Source organism: Prinia subflava, chromosome 1 (genome assembly GCF_021018805.1).
Source record: "Prinia subflava isolate CZ2003 ecotype Zambia chromosome 1, Cam_Psub_1.2, whole genome shotgun sequence".
In the NCBI taxonomy this organism is placed as follows: domain Eukaryota; kingdom Metazoa; phylum Chordata; class Aves; order Passeriformes; family Cisticolidae; genus Prinia; species Prinia subflava.
The window spans coordinates 153653646-153674053 of record NC_086247.1 but is presented as its reverse complement, the minus strand read 5'-3'; the positions used below and the strand labels follow the sequence as shown (position 1 = coordinate 153674053).

At 60.4% G+C, this 20408-nt stretch overlaps 1 protein-coding gene across 3 annotated transcripts in view; it reads right to left on the bottom strand.

Annotated features, from left to right (window-relative positions):
* Positions 1-20408, bottom strand: part of AGAP3 (ArfGAP with GTPase domain, ankyrin repeat and PH domain 3) — a 109378-nt gene that overhangs the window by 74811 nt on the left and 14159 nt on the right. The window contains exon 1 of one of the 3 annotated variants that reach the window (XM_063418467.1): positions 3593-4506. The exons of the other annotated variants lie outside the window; for them this stretch is intronic. Within the exon in view, the coding sequence (XP_063274537.1) occupies positions 3593-4403 (811 nt within the window). The 5' untranslated portion in view covers positions 4404-4506. Of the gene's footprint in view, positions 1-3592; positions 4507-20408 lie in introns of those variants that run through there. 3 annotated transcript variants of the gene reach the window in all.

The following is a 20408-nucleotide window of genomic DNA, read 5'->3' as shown; positions in this document are numbered from 1 at the left end:
CTGTTCGCAGTGTGCCTGACCTCGGCTCCAGCTGTGCAGTGCCACGAGGGCTGGCAGGTGAACACTGCAGGCACAGGGTTCCCTCTCCCTAACTCAGACACCTCTGCACCCACCACACACCCTCTGACCTCGTCCGAGGAACTGAGCCCCCCAGAGTGCTGTCCCAACAGCTCCCTCCCTGACCCCTTCCAGAACACTCAAGCTTTTCCCATGTGCGAACACCGGACTGGCCTCAGCATCTGGAGCATCTCTAACCCCACCACGGCACCTCTGCCTCTTACCAACACTCCCAGCTCAACCTGGGCAAGTACCAACACGAGGTGATATTTATCATGACCTACCCGGCTCACTATGCAAACTTCACTAAATCCATGAGAAAAGAGCCCCTGTCTTCTCTCAGAAGCCTCCCCTCACATGCCCTGCACATCAGTACTCCAAACATGAGAGCAACGGGAGGTACCTTAAAGAACCTCAAAAAGCAGGGCCTCTCTGGGAGAGGGGGCACAGCTGTCATCACAGAATCATGGAATACCCTGAGCTGGAAGGGATCCACAAGTCTCACCCCTGTCCCTGCACAGACACCCCAACAATCCCACCCTGTGCCTGAGAGCGCTGTCCAAAAGCTCCCTGAGCTCTGGCAGCCTTGAGGCAGTGACCATTCCCCTGTTCTGTGCCTAACCACCCTCTGGGGGAAGAACTCTTTCCTGATATCCAACCTAAGCCTCCCTGACACAGCTCCATGCTCTTCCCTCAGATAAGGAATGCTCCCTTAGCCATCAGGGATGCTGTACCCACCACACAGTCCCTTCATGCACAGGGACCACTCCAATTCCAAAACAGCCCAGTTTCCCCAAGACCACACCTATCAGAGAGCCTCTCTGGAATGGCACCAGCCAACACCCAGAAATGCTCTGAACCAGGATCACCTGGGTCAGTCCAAGCTGGCCGGACTCTGTGTTGACTTTGCTCTCTAGTCCCAAAGGCTTGCCCATTACACAAGGATCAGCTCTTTACATCATTTTTGGGCAACAAACCCTGAAATCCCCCATCACGCCTCTGAGCGCTCAATCCCAGCCAAAGCCCTCCAGGGCTGGGAGCAGCACTTGGAGCACCCCCCTGGCTTTTGTGGGTATGTCTGGATGCAGATCGTGGTGCTGGGTGGGTATCACAGCGTGCTGTAAACAAACCACTCCAGGCTCTGGAAGCAGGGAGCGCTGCCTTGGCCCTGTGCTGGGCCTCCTACATCCATGGTTTCCAAGGGCCCATAACCGCAGCTGCAGCTGCACCCCCAGGAGGGCAGGTTGGGGCTGCACCAGCAGCTTTCCCAGGGCAGGGTGGGCAGCGCCCACACACAGCATCAAAGTCTGTGGTTGTCAGGCGGGTGTTTGGAACACCATCGGCATGCCAGGCTGGAACAGGAACGGGGCAGAGACCTCCTGAGCAGCCCCCTCACGGCAGCACTGAGGCCGTGCCCCTTCAGCCCTGGCTCAGAGACCCACAGCTCCCACCTAAGGAAGCCACGGACCAACATTCTGAGCACTGAGACAACAGGGAGATGGGGCACAAGAGAGGACAAACAGCAGCTACTTTGCTATGCAGACTTCACAGCAAAGTGAAGGCCTTTTCACACCTCACCATCCCCAGGAGGGCACAGGGTTGGTGGGTACAGAGACTGTGCAGGTACCAGGCAAGTAATGAATGGCGTTCTCAGTGTGACTAACCCAGTGTGAGCTTTGCAGCACCAGCAGCTCCTGCCAGGGGCCACAGTGCCAGCGGCAGCCTGGAGAGGTCAACACCTGAGCCTCTGCCTCCCGCACGAGCCACGGTGGCAAACATTAACCCCTGCAACAAAAAGTGGTCCCGCATGGACTGGCTGGTCCCTGCTGCAGGGACTCCAAGCCGCCCACACCACTCCCCACAGAAGCCTCAGCAGGGTCTCCCAAGGATGGATCCCAAGGGAGCTCCTACCTGTCTCACGGAGGAGCCAGGTGAGAGGCAAAGGACGCCAAGCAAGTGCTCAGCCTCGGCTGCTCTTCTGGGAATGCGGCCGCCAGGCCGGCTGCTGCTGGCGCGGCTCCCACTGGAAGCGGCAAGCAGGAACAGGCCCCCCGCTGCAGGGGCAGGGCCCAGCCCTCCCTGCCCGCATACACCCACATTCCCCAGCCATGAGCACAGCCTCCCCTCTCCTGGGAACCTCCCGCCACCCAGCCGGAGCGGCACACAGCCCGGGCTGCCCTGCCAGCACCGGAACCCCCGGAGCGCAGCAGCATCCCGGCCCTTCGCCTCGTGGCACATGGGCAGCCCATCGGAGCCTCCAGAACCTTCCCCAGGAGCACAGCAAGCCTGAGGGACAGAGGGGGGTAGAGGATGGAGCCCCCTGAGCCCCCTGGGCAGCTGCAGAGCTGCTCCTGTGCTGATCTCTGCACCCAGCACTCCTGGGGAACGTCCAGGCATGATGCTGCCCTGGACAGCCACTGCCTCAGGAACAACCAGGTTCCTCAGGAGCACGGGGGTTCCCTGGAGGGCCTGCCAGCCCTAGGACATCCCCCTGGCACACAAGCCAAGCACAGAACTGCCTCCACAACATCCAGATCCAGAGCAGAGCCATGGAACCCAGCAAGGCCCCCCGGGAGCAGCGGCGGGGCTTGGCCCAGCCCCCAGCTCCATGCGTTCCATGCCTTAAAAAGCTGTGGATGCTGCTGTCGCCTCAGCCCTGCCAGGCCACGGGGCTCGCCTGCAGCTCCTTCCACAGGGCCTGGAAGCGGACAGGGCACAGAGGCACAACCAGCACAGCCCAGCTGAGGCCCCACAAAGCCCTGGTGCCGGAGAACTCCCCACCACCATCAGTCAAACACCCGAGAGCCACTTCAGCTGCCAGTGCCCATTAAATGCCCAGCCCTGCGGGGGTCCTGTCCCCCTGTCCCATCACTGGTAATGCCACGCCTGCTCTCTGAAGGCTGCCCCATACCCAGTGAGGGTCCCTGTGCTCCCAAAAGTGATCTCTGCCCAAGGGACCCTGACTGGGGTGGTCGGGGCTGAGCATCCCCCAGACGAGGCCTGGCACCCCCCACTCACAAGAGGGGGCTGCAGGTTCACTTCTGGGCCCCCTCTGCTGCTCCACACCTCTGCTCTGGCAACCTCCCAAACAGCCCTACTTGCCTGGGAGCCCACCAACAGCACTGCTCTCCCCATTCAGTCCATGTTGTGGGGCAAGGGCAGGAAGGCTTGGCCCATCCTGCCCTTGATGGGACACCACCAGGGCAAGCAGGACATGCGACACATGTACTTGACTCCCAGGTGTGTGGCCAGCAAGAGAACCAGACCCCGGAGCACATCTTCCCAAGCAGCCACACCACTGTTCCAGCACCATCGATGATGGCAGTGCCCAGGGCACTGGAGTGTGACACGACCCTGTGAATGCACACGCAACCTCACTGCAGCCCAGTGCAAACCCTGCAGGGCACTGGGACAGAAACAGGTGCCCGTGCACAGCCCAGAAGTCCAGGTGGAACAGGCCACAGCCACCCATCCCTGCAGGCCCTGTCAGCACAGCAGCTCTCGCCAGCCCAGCACTGCTCCTATGCCTACTCACCCAGAGCCCGCAGAGGACCCCCACCCAGGAGCACAGGCTCAACACTGCCGTGGGGATCCTTGGGGCACACGCTGCCAGTGCTGCCACGCTCTCGCCTTCGGAAGCGGCTCGTGAGGAGTTTCCAGAGTCCCCCCGTGTGCACGGGGTCAGGGTGCAGCCGGCCCCCGGCCCTGCTCAGCTCCGGGTACAGCAGGTCCCGCTTGCTGGGGCAGGTGTGCAGGGAGCTGGCATCGCCCTCGCTCTTGGTGCGGAGGCGCGTGGGGCGCAGGAGCCCCCCGGACTCCGACCGCCGCAGCTCGTGGCCCCGGCGCAGGCGGAAACTGAAGCTTTTCCGCAGGGAGCTGAAGTTCTTCCTAGGACTGGAGCCGCTCCAGCCGCTGCCCCCGAAGAGGTTCCAGCGGCGGCTGCCCCACAGGGAGCCCCCCCGGAGGAAGCCGGGGCTGTCGGCGGGGTGCGGCGGCCGGGCGGTGGGAAGGAAGGTCATGCTGCTGGGGCGCGGGCGCTGCGCCTCGCCGGGGCCGTCGCGCTCTCCCTCGGGGCTGTGCCTGCAGGGCGAGCGCAGCCGGAGCAGGTCCAGGAGGCCGCCGCGGGCGCGGGCGGGGGGCGGCGGCGGCAGCAGCGCCGCGGGCAGCCCGTTCCCCGCCGCGCAGAAGCTCTTGGGCCGCCGGCGCTGCTGCTGCGCGGCGCCGAGCGCGGCCTGGACGGCGGGGACGCCCTGCAGGTCCAGCGACTCGCACACGCTGACGGCGCGGCGGGGGCTCGGCCGCGGGGCGCCCCGGCCCGGCCCGGCCCAGCGCCAGCCCTCGGCCATGGTCAGCGGCGGGGCTGCCCCACGGCCCCACGCCCGCCGCTCTGCGCCGCCGGCGCGGGGCTCGCACGACGCGCCCGCATGTCCGGGCCGTGCTCGGCGCCGCCAGCGCGGGGCTGGGCCGGCCCGCCCCGGAACGGGCCGGGGCCGCGACGGGGATGGGGCGGGGGCCGGGGCCGGGGCCGCCCCGCCCGCCGCGCCGTCCGCGGGCACCGACGGCACCGAGTCCGGGGAACGGGCGGCGGCGGCGGCACCGTCCCGGAGCGGCGCGGGGCTGCGGGGCTGCGGGGCTGCGGCCCCGGGCAGAGCAGCGCCGGTCCCTGTTACTGCCCGGCCGCGCTCAGTGCCCGCGGCGGAGCCCGCACCAGGGAGCGGCGGCGCTGCCCGGACCCCGCCGGGGCGCTCGCAGGGACACAACCGGCCCGGACCCCGTCGGAGCGGCGCCGAGAGCCGGGACCAGAACCTGCCTGGGCCCCGCCGGGGCGTCCACCGGGGCCAGAACCGGCCCGGACCCTGTCAGGTACCGCCCGCCGGGCCGAGCCGGCAATGGGGCCTCGGTGCGCGGCCGGCCGTGTCCGCCAGGGGGCGCTGCGGCCCCGCTGGCCGCTGCTGCCCGGGACACCGGCAGGGACACCGGCAGTGACACGGGCAGGGACACGGGCAGGGACACGGGCAGGGACACGGGCAGGGACACCGGCAGTGACACGGGCAGGGACACGGGCAGGGACACGGGCAGGGACACCGGTAGTGACACCGGCAGTGACACCGGCAGTGACACGGGCAGGGACACCGGCAGTGACACGGGCAGGGACACGGGCAGGGACACGGGCAGGGAAACGGGCAGGGACACCGGCAGTGACACGGGCAGGGACACGGGCAGGGACACCGGCAGTGACACCGGCAGTGACACGGGCAGGGACACGGGCAGGGACACTGGCAGAGACACGGGCAGGGACACAGGCAGGGACACCGGTAGTGACACCGGCAGTGACACCGGCAGTGACACGGGCAGGGACACGGGCAGGGACACGGGCAGGGAAACGGGCAGGGACACGGGCAGGGACACGGGCAGGGACACGGGCAGGGAAACGGGCAGGGACACCGGCAGTGACACCGGCAGTGACACGGGCAGGGACACGGGCAGGGACACTGGCAGAGACACGGGCAGGGACACGGGCAGGGACACGGGCAGGGACACGAGCAGGGACACCGGCAGTGACACGGGCAGGGACACTGGCAGGGACACTGGCAGGGACACTGGCAGGGACACCCGCAATGACACCGGCAGGGACACCGGCAGTGACATGGGCAGAGACACCGGCAGGGACACCAGTAGTGACACCGGCAGTGATACCGGCAGGGACACGGGCAGGGACACCGGCACCGACATCGGCAGCGACACCACGACCCCAGCGGCACCGGCAGCGGCACCGTGATGGCACAGTGCACCCCTTCGGCGGCCCCGGCTCGACCCGGCCCTTGCGGCATCCCCGCTGCCCTCCCCGGCCGCAGTCCCGCCAGACGTCCCTGAGCCGGGCCCGGAGCCTCCCCTCTCCTGCCAGGACACCCCGCTCCGGGCGCCGTCACCCCCGGCCCTGGCCCTGCACCAGATCCAGCCATCTTCTGCCTTCTCACCTCTCCCTAACCTGTGATGGGGCAGCGAACCCTCCAGCAGCTGCGTGATGCCCAACAGCTGCCCTGTGCTCAGGGACACATGAAAACCATCAGTGTGGACCCCAGGGGCCTGGGCAGCCCAGAGCACCCACACCCTGGAGCACAACCCCCAGGAGCACCAAATTCCAGAACCCACCCGAGCCCGAAGCAGAGGGCACCAGGTTAAGTGTGACCACCTCAGCCAGAGCTGCACTCCTGTCTAGTTCCAGGGCAGTCATTTCCTTTGACCAAACCTACCATCACTAAGCACTGACCCTCCTGGGTCACTGGAGTCCTGACTGTGGTACCCCGTCCACCTCTTCCCCAGCACCCCCCATTGCTGCTTTCAGGCCCTGTCTCCAGCATCACCCCAGGGCGCTCATCCTCCTTCTCCTCTTCCTTTTTCCTCCACACCTTTTCCCTCCCCCTGGCTTTGCTCCTTCACATTGCAAGTATGATCTGTGCTCCCTCTGGGGAGGAAAAAAAAAGATGCCTGACTCCCCCTTAAACTATTTTTACCTTACTGAAAGCCCTGTCTGCTGAGCCAGCTCAGGTCTTCTGCTTCTCCATCTCTCTCCAGGGAACACCTTAACATCAAGCACCTCCCTTTCCCCCTCACAGGAGTCTTGGACTCCACTCTTCCAAACTCCCATCACCTTCTTGGACTATGCCTTCTCTTTGAGCCCTCATCCTCCTCCCCAGCAGGCCTCATCGTACCCCTCCAGTTTCCTGGATGCACCCAAGCCTCAGACACAGCCCCACCTAGAGCTCTTCCCCTCCCTACTGCACAGCCAGCACCTTGGCTAAGCCCCTTCCTCCTCCCTTCTCCCTCCTCTCCTAAGCCCACACGTGCCACCATCCCCGTCCCCTCCCACCCCTGTCAGTACCACAGACCCCATCACGACATGCAGAGGCAGAGGCCCCACCCAGAGCCTCTCCTGGGGCTCCATGTCCTGCTCCTCCCTCAGGTGTTCACACCTGTCAGCACCAGCCCCGGTACCTGTGCCAAACGCACAGAGCTGCAGCTCAGAGCCGCCATCCCCACGCCACAGCCGTGTCCGGGGGGCAGACAATGGGCACATCCCGCCCCCTCCTCCCCAGACACCGGGCACCTGTGCCTGGGGCTGAGCAGAAGGCGCCTGCCAACCCGCCCGAGCTGCAGCGCTGCCATCTGTGCCAAGGTCACAGGAACACGCGAGCTGCCAGACTGGGTCTGACCCGCGAGCACAGCATCTGCCAGCCTGTCTCCAGAGCAGCCGCACTGCAGCGAGAGTCAGGGATTCAAGGGAACGTCTTCCAAAGTCCTGAACACCAGACAGGCCTGGCTGTGGGGCCCAGGCTGTCAGAGCCGACCTGTCAGGGGTACCTCAGGCACAGGTACCTGGCTCTGGGCAGGGAACCAGGTCAGGACCCTCACAAGCTCCTTTCCACCACGCCGCGCACAGCTCTGTGCTCCCAGGGATGCAAAGTTCTTCCTGTAGGGAGACGGCACCGTCTATATCCATCTCTTTCCAAACCCTGGGTTTAGCACATACTCCAACAGCACCAGATGGTTCTCCTTCCACATGAGTCTCAGTTTTTTAAAATATTCTGCAGGTTCTGGCTGTGAGGTGTCACTGAATCACAGACTGTCTGCTGGAGAGATGCTGCACCTTGTGCTGCCTGCTGAGGCAGGACTGGACATGCTGGATCACCCCAGCAGGGTCTGTCTGACCCATCCCTACAGCCTCCTCAAGCCCCCTCCAGCCTGTGACCTCCTTCCTGCTCCAGCTCTTCCTCCATCTGTGACTCCATCCAAACTCAGATCAAACCTACTGAAAAACATGGAGAGCTCCCCTTAGCTGTCCCCTTAGGACATCCCTTCCCTGTCCTACCAGGGATCATATTTTTAAAGCTATTTGTGTTTTTAAAGCATTGCCAGTTCTCTGCAGTTGGTCTCCACCTTTCTTAGACACAGAGTCAGAACCTGGGCACAACACTCAACTGGAACCTCCAGTGGCCTAAGAAGAAATACAGGTACAACACCTGTCCTACTGCATCCCAGTAAGATACTGGTCTATACCACAGGAACAGCATAACACTGCTCTTACCTAATTAGGCTGTTTCGTGGCAAAGGTTTCCACATGCTGTGTGCATTGATATGTATATTGACATGATCCCCTTGACATCATTCTAAAAAACGTCTGAAATAGGCTAAAATGGAGCCTTAGACTCAAGTCCTGGGGTTGAGGGCTGCAGGGCACCTGCACACAAGTTGAGAATCTCTGTCCCAGGATGGGTTCAAGCCCTGCCAGTCTCAGCAATACATGGGCTCCAGCTGCCTCAGCCCTCAACTGATGGAAGAACTGTTCTGAGAATGAGACCAGAAAACACCAGGGTTTGAGGAGAGCCATCACTGAAACTCCCCACATGCCTTTAATGTGTTTCTTCTCTGGCAGTTCACACCATAACCATACTGGGTTGGACTGGAGCTGTATCTGTGTCTAATGCAGATGACAGGTGACAGCTCACAAGGTGGGCAGCAGCTTGGGTGGAGTCCCCAGGGCTATGCAGGGCTGCAGAAGCATCTCCGAGAGCTGGGAAGTAACAGGGCTTTGGCAATCTGACCCAGAGCAGGTGCCTGGGGACAGCAGCAAGTTGGTCCCTTATCAGCCCTTCTCTGAGTCACATGCATGATACAAACATTATGGCCATGAATATCTGGCTGAAATTAATATAATCCATGAGAGGCTTAACAACAGCTGCATGGGAAGAGTCCAAGAGCCAGGGAACATTCCAGTGCTGGTTGGCCCTGGTGTGACATTCAGGGTGGAGCCCTGAAAATGGAAAGGAGTTTAAACCATGGTCAAATGCTCCACTGTGCTCCCCAGACCCCGTGACAGTGGAATCACTGGCACTGGTACCCCTGTGTTCCCCCAGACAAAAATAGTGTTGCTGCTTCAGAGATCTGCAGATAGGGCAATTTTGTTGCCAGGGAGATGCCCATTGGGAGGATGGGACACCTGCACTCACCATCCCTCCTGGGTTCAGAGGCGCTGTCCCTCTGCAGAGGGGCCTGACTCGGGGCCCACACACCCAGCATGGATGAGGGACCAGCACTGCCTGGCAGCCAGGGCAGGGATGAGGTTCCTAGCATGGATGGTTCCTAGCATGAGGGATGAGGTTCCTAGCATGGACGGCCCCAGTGGTTCCCAGTGCCGGCACAGAGGGCAGATACCAGCGCCAGACCAGGAGCACATGAAGACACCAGGCAGCTCCAGGCCGTGTGTGCTACCAGGGCTGTGAGTGCCCGAGGCCGGCACAGCCCGTGCTGGTGGTGGGACTGGGGCAGTGAACCCGGCTGTGTACCCCTGCCAGGGACAGTCAGGACAGGGTGCAGGACAGGTGACACACCACACTGTGCCAGCTGCGGGGCACCCAGGCCTGGCACACGCTGTGCAGCTGCAGCAGCGCAGCAGGAGGGCTCCGTGCAGTGCCAGCGACGGCAGCTGAGCCTGCCCGCAGTGCAGGAGGACCCCGAGCGCTGGCAGGACCCTGCTGGAGCCACGGGCTCTGCAAGGCAGCTCCAGCCGGCTCGGCCACGCTCCCGGAATACCAATGAGGCTGTGCCAGCCCGGAGCACCGGGGGCGCAGCTCGGCCGTGGGGAGCAGCGCCGCAGCCCCGCGTCACAGCCCACGCCGGCAGCGCGTCAGCAGCGCCGTCACTCGGGGGCGGCGGGGCTGGCCCTGCCCGCGGCCCCACGGGGCCACCACGGAGCCACAGACGTCCTCGGCCCAAACAGGAGGAGGGAGGAGACAGAGGCGTCCCCTGACCCTGAGCAGAGACACGTTCACGCTGCCACAGGCTCAGCATCCACCACAGCACCACTGCACACCACACTGCTCCACTGTGGTAACCTCTGCTGTCCAAGCACCCCAACAACTCCTCCTGGTTACGCGAACCACCCCGGTCCAAGAGCCTATGTCCTCCTGCTCTCCACTGACAACAACCCCCAGCCCCTGCACATCCCCAGGGTCTTGGGATGGAGAGATCAGGCACTGCTGCAGGTCCCAGCTTTGCCACAGACCCTCACTGCCAGCTGGACCCTCATGCCCTGCCCTGTCCCTGTGCCCACTTTGCAGCACAGAGCCCTCCTGGGTTTGACACTTGACAGGCTGACTGACTTTCCACAGCCTCTTGCCGAGAGAGGAGCCTCAAAGCAGGTTGTTCCCTACAGTTTCCATGGAGAGGAGGAACAGGCCAAACCAGCAGAGAGTTAACACCAGCTGGGAGGTAAGTAACAGTCACAGGAGAGCCCGACTCCAGCAGCAGCTCCCTCCCTCCTCCCACACTGCACACCCCCAGCTCAGGTCCTGCCACAAACCTCGAGCTGCTGATGAGGAAATTGCCACCTTCTCCCCCCAGCCCGGGGGGACTGAAGGAAACGCCTCCCTCCCACACACATGAGGTCAGGCCCATGTCACCCAAACAGGGCACGGCCACGCTCTTGTCCACCAAGGAGAGAAGCTGAGCACGAATTGCTGCCAGCTTTTCCAAGAGAGCATCCTGCCATGGACCCTGTGGAGGTGGCCATGCCGCAGATCCTGCAACCTGCAAGTCAGACGCAGGGAAGACAGATGCAGGGCTGGCAGATGCAGGGATGGTGCTTCCTAAGCCAGTCCAGCCCCTGGTGCCTCAGGGAAGCCCCGGAAGAAAACCCTTTGGGATGTTACCTAAGGGTGCAATACTAGATCAAGGCAGGAGCAATCACTCTGCTCCTGAAGCCAGCTCCAGGCACTTGTGGGTGCAGAGGCGTCCATGCCGGTGTCCTGACTGCATCAGAGGCAGTCTGGTACCTGCACTGCGGGCGTGAGCAGCCCTGCCATGCTGCCAGCCACGCACCGGGCTGGCCCCAGGCACCAGGCTGCTCCCAGGCACAGGGATGTTCCCAGGGAACAGGGCTGTCTCCAGGCACCAGCATGTTCCCAATTCCCAGGCTCCCCCCTGGTGATGCAGGTATGAGCAGCATCGGCATGATTAGGCCAGACATTGTGAAATCTCCTTGGGATTTTAAAATCCAAAGACAAAAGGCCAGGTGAAATTTGGTTAGAGGACTAAACAAGGTCTCCTCAGGTCCTGAAGCCTCGCTTTAAAATCTCTCCCATAACCATCACTTAAACAGTGAAAATCCTCCAGTTTATTCCAAAAGCAGCAAACAAAAGAAGAAGTGGCATGAAAAACAGCAACAGGGTGAAACTAAGAAGTGAACAGTGCAGCAATGGGACTCAGAGGACATGAAAATCCACATGGAGATCAGGAGGGGAACATGGCAGGAGATGCAGGAGCTGACTGGACATAGCACCTCCCTCATGCCCCTCTGGCTCTGCACACGTGGCATCACAGACACCAACAACTCAAGAATTTCGGGAAGAGCTGACCCTAGCAAAAGGCAGGACTGGAGGGTCATCAAGCTCTACAGAAAGGGGAGCAGCCCGGAATCCCAAAGGGATGGTCTCAACCGTGCTTCCCAAAGGTCTCCAAGACCACTCCTCCCTCCCTGGGAAACAGGCAAAATAATTGAAGCCACAGAAAGATCCCATCCTTCCACCCTGTTCCCCAAGGCACCTGTTCAGGAACAACAGAGCAGGCCAAGGAAATTATTTTCTAAACACAAGCTAAAAAGCTACTGAGGCTTTTTAACAACACAGGATGCTCACATAGGCCTGAGCACCCCAACAAACGCCGTGTTACTGCTGCTCCCACCTCGTCATCCTCTGAGGCGAGCACAGTGACTAACAGCATCTGCACACACAGGCAGAGATTGCTTTGTGGCAAACAGCAAGAGCCAGTGGTGAGAACAGTGTTAGTAACATCTCTGTATCCCACCTGGGGCACGGGGACTGCAGTGCTCCAGCCCCCAGCAACCTTCTCCAGCTCCCTCATGGGGGACAGGCCCCAGACCCCATGTGGAACTTCAATGCTCACAAGGAATGGATTTAGAGAAGGAAATACCAGCCTTGGGATGTTAAAGAAATAGGTGTCCCCTGGCACGTGGAACCCACCTTCACAACAAACACTGTAGGTAAGACTATTCATTTCAATGAACCCACTCATATCTCAGGTACTGCCCCCAGGTCCTGGAGAGAACTGGAAGCAGCCCCAGCCTGAGGGATGCTGAGCCAAAGACCCTGCTCCAGGCTGGCCAAGAGTTTGATGTTTCCTGCTCTCACTTTGGCACGAGGGTCCCAGCTCTGCCCCCTGGAGCAGCCCCTGCTGGAAGCAGCCTCGCCTCACCAGCCCTTTCCATCAGTGCTCACCTCTACAGACCTCAGTGGCCCAAAGAGCCTACCTGTGTCTAACTCAGGTTTCAGGCGGTTTGGGTTGCCTCCGAGGCCTCTGCACAGAGGCCAACCACCAACCACAGGAGAGCAGAAAAACCCAGAAACTGAAAGCCACAAGCCGCAGCCGGAAGGTGGGAGGGAGGTGCAGGTCTTGCACTGGTTCTCTGTTCCCACCATGCCCCAAGGCTGCAGCCACAGACACCTCAGCCTGCACGGGCTCACCCTCCCGAACGTGTGCCACGTGTCACTGCAGGGCCCCAGCAGGGACCAGTGCCGGTGTCACCTGCCCCGCTCACACCCTCGGCCTCAGCAACCCTCACCTCGTGTCTGCCGCCAACGCCAGGGCCCGGCAGGGTCCCAGCTCCTGGCCAGGGCCCAGCAGGGTCCCAGGGGTCCCAGCCAAGGCCCAGCAGGGTCCCAGGGGTCCCGGCCAGGGCCCAGCAGGGTCCCAGGGGTCCCGGCCAGGGCCCAGCAGGGTCCCAGGGGTCCCGGCCAGGGCCCAGCAGGGTCCCAGGGGTCCCGGCCAGGGCCCAGCAGGGTCCCAGGGGTCCCGGCCAGGGCCCAGCAGGGTCCCAGGGGTCCCGGCCAGGGCCCAGCAGGGTCCCAGGGGTCCCAGCTCCTGGCCAAGGCCCAGCAGGGTCCCAGGGGTCCCGGCCAGGGCCAGCAGGGTCCCAGGGGTCCCGGCTGCCTGAGTCACAGTGGGGCCTCTGCCTGATGTGACCACAGAGAGCAACAAGGGAGCCCTCAAATGCCGCAGCACCAAAACCAACTTCCCATGTGGTCGAGGCAGAAGGGGATGGCTTTGAGTTCCTCACACCACCTTGGATTTGGCAGGGAGAACCATTCCTGATGATTTTTCCAGGACCCAATACAGACACTAAATGCTCACAGGAGAGGGTGGATCCCCAGAAATCCCCCTAAACCTGCCTCAGCCCGGTTTGTGTTCACAGCTACACACTGAGAGCACTAGTTCTTACTCCTACTTCACACATCTCACGTTGACCATTAACTCCTCCAGTTTCTTCCTGAGGTCACTCTGGACAAACTCAAATACCACCAAGAAGCCACAAGGTATTATTTAATCACTAACACCTTTCACTAATCCCACTATTCAGAGCTGTTCTCAATGTCATGGAAAGTAGATCCCATCAAACTACGTCACTCAGCACCCACTTCCCTCCTCTAATTCTCCCCTAATTCGGATTATGTCAGGCACTCTGCTGCTCTCTCAGGGATCAGTATCAACCTAACAGTATCCTAAATACCTGAGTCATCCATGGATCCTGCTGAAGGCTGGCATAGCATCAGCCCACTCCAGCCTTGCTCATCTTCTCACAGCCAGCTCGCAGGGAGCTCTGCAGCCAGCTCTGGGTGCCAGCTGCCCAAAGCTGGGAATCTGGAAACACCTGGCTTTGGCAGTGCTGTTCAGAACTGAACAACCATTCCAGAGAAAGGATTCCACCTCTCCAAGCAGGGATGGAGATGCTTACACTGCACAGCTCCCCATACCCCACGTTTCAGACAGTACAGACAAACATCACAGCTAAAAACACCCCTGTTCCCAATAAACCTCCCAAATCTCCATAGGCACGGACCAGCTGGACGCCAATGGCCACTCATGTTCCACCTCTTTTGCTCACTTGCACTCCTGGCCTGTGGGCCATAACACCAACTCTTCCCCTGTTTAGGATCAACTCTGTGCCAGTCCTGCTGTTGGGATGTGCCACTGCTCCATGTGCCAGGCTGGCTGTTGGCACAGCCTCCCTCATTAATGGGCCTTTACTGATTCGGGCACAAACATGACACTCTTTGGAATTACTCTATTTGAAATTCGTGTTGTCTCTCCCAAGTCCTGCAGCTCATTTTATTGGTTTTTTTGGCTTTAGTGACACCAACCTCCAAAACCACATGGCAACGGGTGAGTATTACCCAAACACCTTGCCCAGGAACAGCATCGCTGCTCCAGATTTGCAGGACATTGTGGGGGCTGTGAGGGACAGGGAACATCCCTCCCCATCTGCAGCAATCTGGTACCGAGGAAAGGGCTGGGATGGCTCCCAGGAGATGACCTTGCTGGAGACGAAACACTGCTGGGAACCTCCCTGGAGATGCCCAGGGCTGGCACCAGACCGGTAGCACTGGTAACACCATGACACCAGTCCTGGTAACTCCAGCATTCCTTCGTGCTGCTGCTCACCTCAAAATCCACAGCACAACTGGGGTACCTGTGTATTGCCTGGAGCAAGCCCTGGGTAAGGCTGTGGGGTTCACACCTCCACTGGGCTCTTTAGATGCAACTGGTTCTGTGCTGGGCTGGGGAGAAGGTGGGAATGAACAGCACTGAGACATCACGGCCAGAGAAGGGCTACCAGGGAGCAAGGGCAGCCACTATGCCAGGAGGGCTACCAGGGAGCATGGCACGCACTCCAGGACCATGGTGCTCCCCAGGACCACGGCAGCCCTCCCTGGGAGAACTCTGCTTTGAGAGGAGGTGGCTCCAAAGCTCTGCCATGCTGTGCTGCTAGATCAGCAAACAGGACACACAGGGAATACACAGCTGGCTGGGGAGAGCCTGGGACAAGGGACAGATCCAGTGGTGCTCAGACCAAGGCTCAGGCTCCAGGGGAGCTCTGCCTGCCTGGGGCCAGATCACACAGCTCTCGCAGGCAGGGCAGCCACAGTCTGCAGCCCTGGAACTCCAGGGGAGCAAGGTACAGGAAAAATATGGGGTGTGTGACAGGCACAGGGAGAACAATACAAAGCAAGGAAACACCAGCAGCTCAAAGCATTACTCAAGGTGGCAGAAACAAAGAGAAAGAGTGGCAAAAGGACCTTAAAATCCCGAGTGTCCAGCTGCCAGAACAGCAGGTGACCGATGAGAAGTGGAATAATCAGAAACAAACAATTCTGATTTTACATCTGCAAAAATAAGCTTCAAGTTCTCACCACTTGGATGAAGTCCTGGGGTTATTCTCAACAGCTCTATGAAAACATTTCCCAGAGAAGCTGTGGCTACCCCATTCCTGGAAGTGCTCAAGGCCAGGTTGGACAGGGCTTGGAGCAACCTGATCTAGTGGAAGGGGGGTGTAACTGGATGAGCTTTCAAGTCCCTCCAAACCAAAACCATTCCATGATTCTGTGAAGATCAGTTCACTACTCAGCAGCAATCAAAGAGCAAAAAGAGTCCTAACCATTACTAGGTAAAGAGTGGAGAACAAGAGACAGAATATCCCAACACTCTCGTCCTGACCCACAGTGCTCACCACATACTAAGAGGAGCAGGAGAGGACTGACAAGATAGAACAGCTACTGTACAGGGAGCCTGGAAAGGAAGATGGCAGAGGGGGAATAAAGTTTTCCATGCCAGGAGAAGAAAGGAGGAGGCCACCAGGGAACAATTTGTTCGCTGTTTCTTCTGAAGCAGGAACTTGGGGACATCATATCCAATTAAGCAGGTCCAAAACAGGAGATTTTTTCACATAAAGCATCACTGTGAAATGTCTCATCAGGGCTGTGGCAGCGCTCAGCAAACACGCACTCAGAGGACGATCAGCCAAATCCAAGGACAAAAGCTCCATGCGAGGCTGCAGAAACACAGGACGCAGCTTTGGGCTCAGGAACGGCTCCCTGGGAGCAGGACAGGCCCGGCCCAGCGCACGCAGAGCGGGGCAGCAGCACAGGGAGGGCCCCTCGCCCCTGTCCCATGCACGCTGAGCCGCGGCAGCGCCGTGGTTGGGGCTGTCACACCGTCCCCGCGGCGGCGAGCCCGGGGCTGCCAAACCCACATTCCCACTGACATTTTCCATGCTCGCTCACTGCATCGGGATGGTATTTATAGAAGTTTCAGCAATTCAGACACTTCCCAAAGCAGGCTGGGGAAAAACACGGCAGCTTGGCCAGAGCTGTACATTTTTCAAGCTCTGAGTGAGGGACTGAAGAGCTGATCAATCTCCCAGCTCTAGGCTGAAGCCCTGCACTCTAGACTTTGATCTGCCAAGCCACACCCAGCAAATGTTTCCTGCATCTCCAGTCCCAGCATTTCTCAGATGAAATCTTGGGGTTATTCTCAAATCTCTATGAAAACATTTCCCAGAGAAGCTGTGGTAACACCACCCCTGGAAGTATTCAAGGCCAGGTTGGATGATGCTTGGTGGAAGTCTAGTGGAAGGTGTCCCTGCCCATGGCAGGGGGTGGGACTAGATGAGCTTTAAGTTTCTGGGTTCTATGACCATGGTGACTGTGAGATTTCCCTTCAAGGCATTACCTGAGACAGGGAAGCAGCAGAAATGCCAAGGCCACTCAGCCAGATAAGAGAGCCTGGGGACCTGGGAGAGGAGGGCTGCACACCCCAGTTCCCCAGCCTCCCCAGAATGGATCTGCTCTGCAGAGCCCAGTTTCCCTGGGCAGCTCTGCAGGGAGAGGCCCTGCTGAGCCCCACCAGCCCCATGTCCCCTCGGCACCACCACGCTGTGCAGGAGGGTGCCAGAACTAAAGTGGGTCCCATCACAGCTCTTCCTCCTCCTCCTCTCAAGCTGAACTCCAGCCATCTGCGGTTTCCAGTTCCGGATCTGATCCGGCACCCTCGGCTCTCCCACAGCATGGAGAGAAATCAGCACTTCTGGTGCCCAAGTCACCCAACCTACTTATCACTCCTACTTCAGCCTGAGACCGATGACGATGACGGGGAGCCTGGGGGAGCAGACTCAGGTGATGTCAGCTCCATCCCTGACACTGTATTAGCCAACTCCCCCACTTCTGGATCCCACAGTCTCCACAGAGGCCAACCCCCTCAGTCGACACAGAACAAGCAATGCCACGGCTCAGTGCACCTGAGGAGGCTCTGCCAGGATCCTTGGGCCAAGGCAGGGCTTCCAGACACCTTTCTGAAGGCAGAACCCAGACTGCCACGTAAGGGCAGAGGTGTGTCTCCTCTCACAGAGACAATCCAGGGAGCAAACAAGGGCCCGCAGCGCTGGAGGACCAGAGAGCTGCCACCTCAGCCTCACATCTTAATCACAAGATCACTCTATTTCCATGGAAACAGCAGAATTAGAGACTTCGACAGAACGACAATTACCAACACTGGGAATTTAACTGTTAAACCTGTCAGAATCCCGTCCCCAGTGCCAGGAGAGGAGATGGTGCTTGCCCACACCACTGCCCTGCATCTGGCCCCAGCACCACGCTCAGGTGTTTGCTCCTGCTTCCTTCAACAGCCGGCTGGGTTTGCAGAGAGCCTCCCATGTCAGCACATCAGGGGATGAAAGCTCAGGATTCACCGGGGCTCAGTCCAGTGCCAATGTGTCCTCAGCAGCTGGTCCTGGAGCACACACAGTGATCCTGCTGACCAAGGCTTCCCCAGTGCCTCAGCAGCAGGAAAAGGCTTTACGTGCTCCTGAGTCACCAGGGAATTACGGGATGGCTCCAGGCACTGCAGGGAGCACTGGCCCAGTGCCTCCCAGGACAGGCCCTTTCCCTGACACAGCAAAGCACCACGGTGGCTCTGGTCAGCTAATGAGAGTGAGGAGCCGAGGTGCTAATTACCATCGCTGGCACAGGGTATCCTGTCCCACCCCACTCTCATCACTCCACTGGGCAGCCACAAGCCTTTCCTGAGACCAAAGCTGGGAAGGACCTGGCAGCACCGTGGAACTCCCCAGACTCATATCTTGGGTTTGCCGAACACCACAATGTAAAATGCAACCCTGAGAGCATCAGCAAAGCTGTTGAGGCAGATGTGGGGAGCTCCCTGTGGCCAGGAAGGCCTCAGCTAACATAGACACATCTCCCAGAGGAGAGAAGAGCTGTCCCTCTGCCTTCTGTGCAGACAGGGGTCCACTTTGAGAGGTCACTGCCCAAAATCCCCTCCACGTGCTCCATGCCTCGGCCCCGCTGTGGTCAGCGGATGGGCCCAGACTCCCCTGGCTGTTACACCCAACCCAAGGACTGAAATTGCTCAGCCCAGCTCTAATCAGGTACCATCACACAGACCATCAGTCAGACAGCGGGCAACGTGCTGACGGAGAGCAGTTTTCCATGGCACGTGCATTCCAGTGCCCTGCCCATGACTGAAGACAGCAGACACCTGGCCATGCGCCACACTCCTGCCATGATTACAGACACACTCCTAAAGCCCTTCCTGCAGGTCTGGACACTGATGTCCAACTTGATGGACAATGATGGAAAGCAACTTCCCACCCACAGAAAATCCCAACCCGGCTCTGAGAGCCCAGACCTAGGGCAGCTGGAAGGATGTCACCTTCTACACCGGCGTCTGTGGGACACAGCAAGTGCCTGCTCCAGCAGGAGCTCACATGGAGCCGTCCCCACCCTCAAGACTGGCAAGGCTCCAGGGCTGAAACTAATTCTGCAGCTAATCTGCCATGAAAGCAGGGTGTGCTCCAGGCCAGACTCTCCTCCGGCCTCTGGAGAGAACTTCCCGGGGCACAGCTGCACACACCTGCCCGCCCAGACTGCCTGTACAGACAGGTACCAGCAGGGAAGAGCCACGGTGACCTCTGCTCCATCCTGAGCCCATGAGCGCCCCAAACCCTGCAGCCGAGTTCCTTGTGTCACACAGGCGGCCTTGCTGCTGCTCCATGTCACACATGGCACTGGGGAGCTGCTCTGGAGGGGACACGCTGCAGGACACTTGGCAGGATCACCCTGAGCTGGGCTCCTCCCATGCTGGTGCTGGGACCCCCACGGCACAGCTCCACCTGCTCTCCTCACCCGGTGCTTCCCAGCGCTGCCTGCAGCCCACCCGTGCAGCGCCGGGGCCCGGCAGCAGCGGCTCCGGTGCGGGGCAGCAGAGCCTGCGCCTGACTCACGGCGTGGCTCTGACTCACCCTGGACACAGCTGCGGCCAGCACAGCCCCAGCTGCGGGCCTGCTCACAGGCTGCTGCTGCCAGCAATGCAGCCACAGCAGCTCCAGCTGCGGGCCTGCTCACAGGCTGCTGCTGCGGGTCTGCTCACGCTGCAGCTGCAGGCCTGCTCACAGGCTGCTGCTGCCAGCAATGCAGCCACAGCAGCTCCAGCTGCGGGTCTGCTCACAGGCTGCTGCTGTGGGTCTGCTCACAGGCTGCTGCTGCCAGCAATGCAGCCGCAGCAGCTCCAGCTGCGGGTCTGCTCACAGGCTGCTGCTGCAGGCGGCTCCTCGCTGCGGGCAGAGGGCAGAGAGCAGAGCACAGAGCAGAGCAGAGCACAGAGCACCCAGCACCGAGCACCGAGCTGGTGGTGGCACGGGCAGGGGTCTCCCAGGCCTACAGTGGTGATTCAAGGCCCTGGGGCAGGGGTGCCATGCCCATCCCCAGCGGTGCCCGTGCTGCCGGGCCCTCATCACTGCAGATCCGTGAGCCCTCAGCCCGACCACGGCTGCCACTGTATGGCTGTGATACTTGTATACCTCTGATACTCTGATACCTGCTGGCTCTGACGCCCAGCCTAGGGCTCAGCCCGTGCCCCGCACGCCCACCCACTCACCCGCCTCAACATCCCCTCCCTGGGCATGGAGCAGCCCAATGGCCAGCTGAGGCACAGCTTGTCATGGAATCATACAATCATTAACATTCCTCAGAGACCATCAAGACCAAGTGTTCCCCCAGCACTGCCAAGGCCACCACAACGTTCCCAAGTGCCGCACCCACACGGCCAGGGCACAGGGACATGTCATTTGGTGCAGGGGGACTGAGGGGACCGGATCTGCCCTGTCCCTCTGACCACTGCACACTGCTCACCTGGAGAAAGCCTCTTAGCACCTACTTCAGTAATAAAGTAACCCAAATTCTAGTAAGTGAACTTATTTTACTGTGCCACCTAAATCTGGCAGCGCTGCCGCACTCTGGGACCAGCAGAACTAGCTCAAGGAGAGGAAGGGACGCTGCACCAGGGCCAGCACTGTGAGGAGCCCACCAGCCACAGCCACGGGCACAGCAGGAGCCTGGGACAACGGGGAAGCAGCAGCAGGACCCGACACCTGGAGAGGAAAGCAGGGCAACCTGGGTTTTCTTCCCAGGGCAGCTGTGGCTGAACCA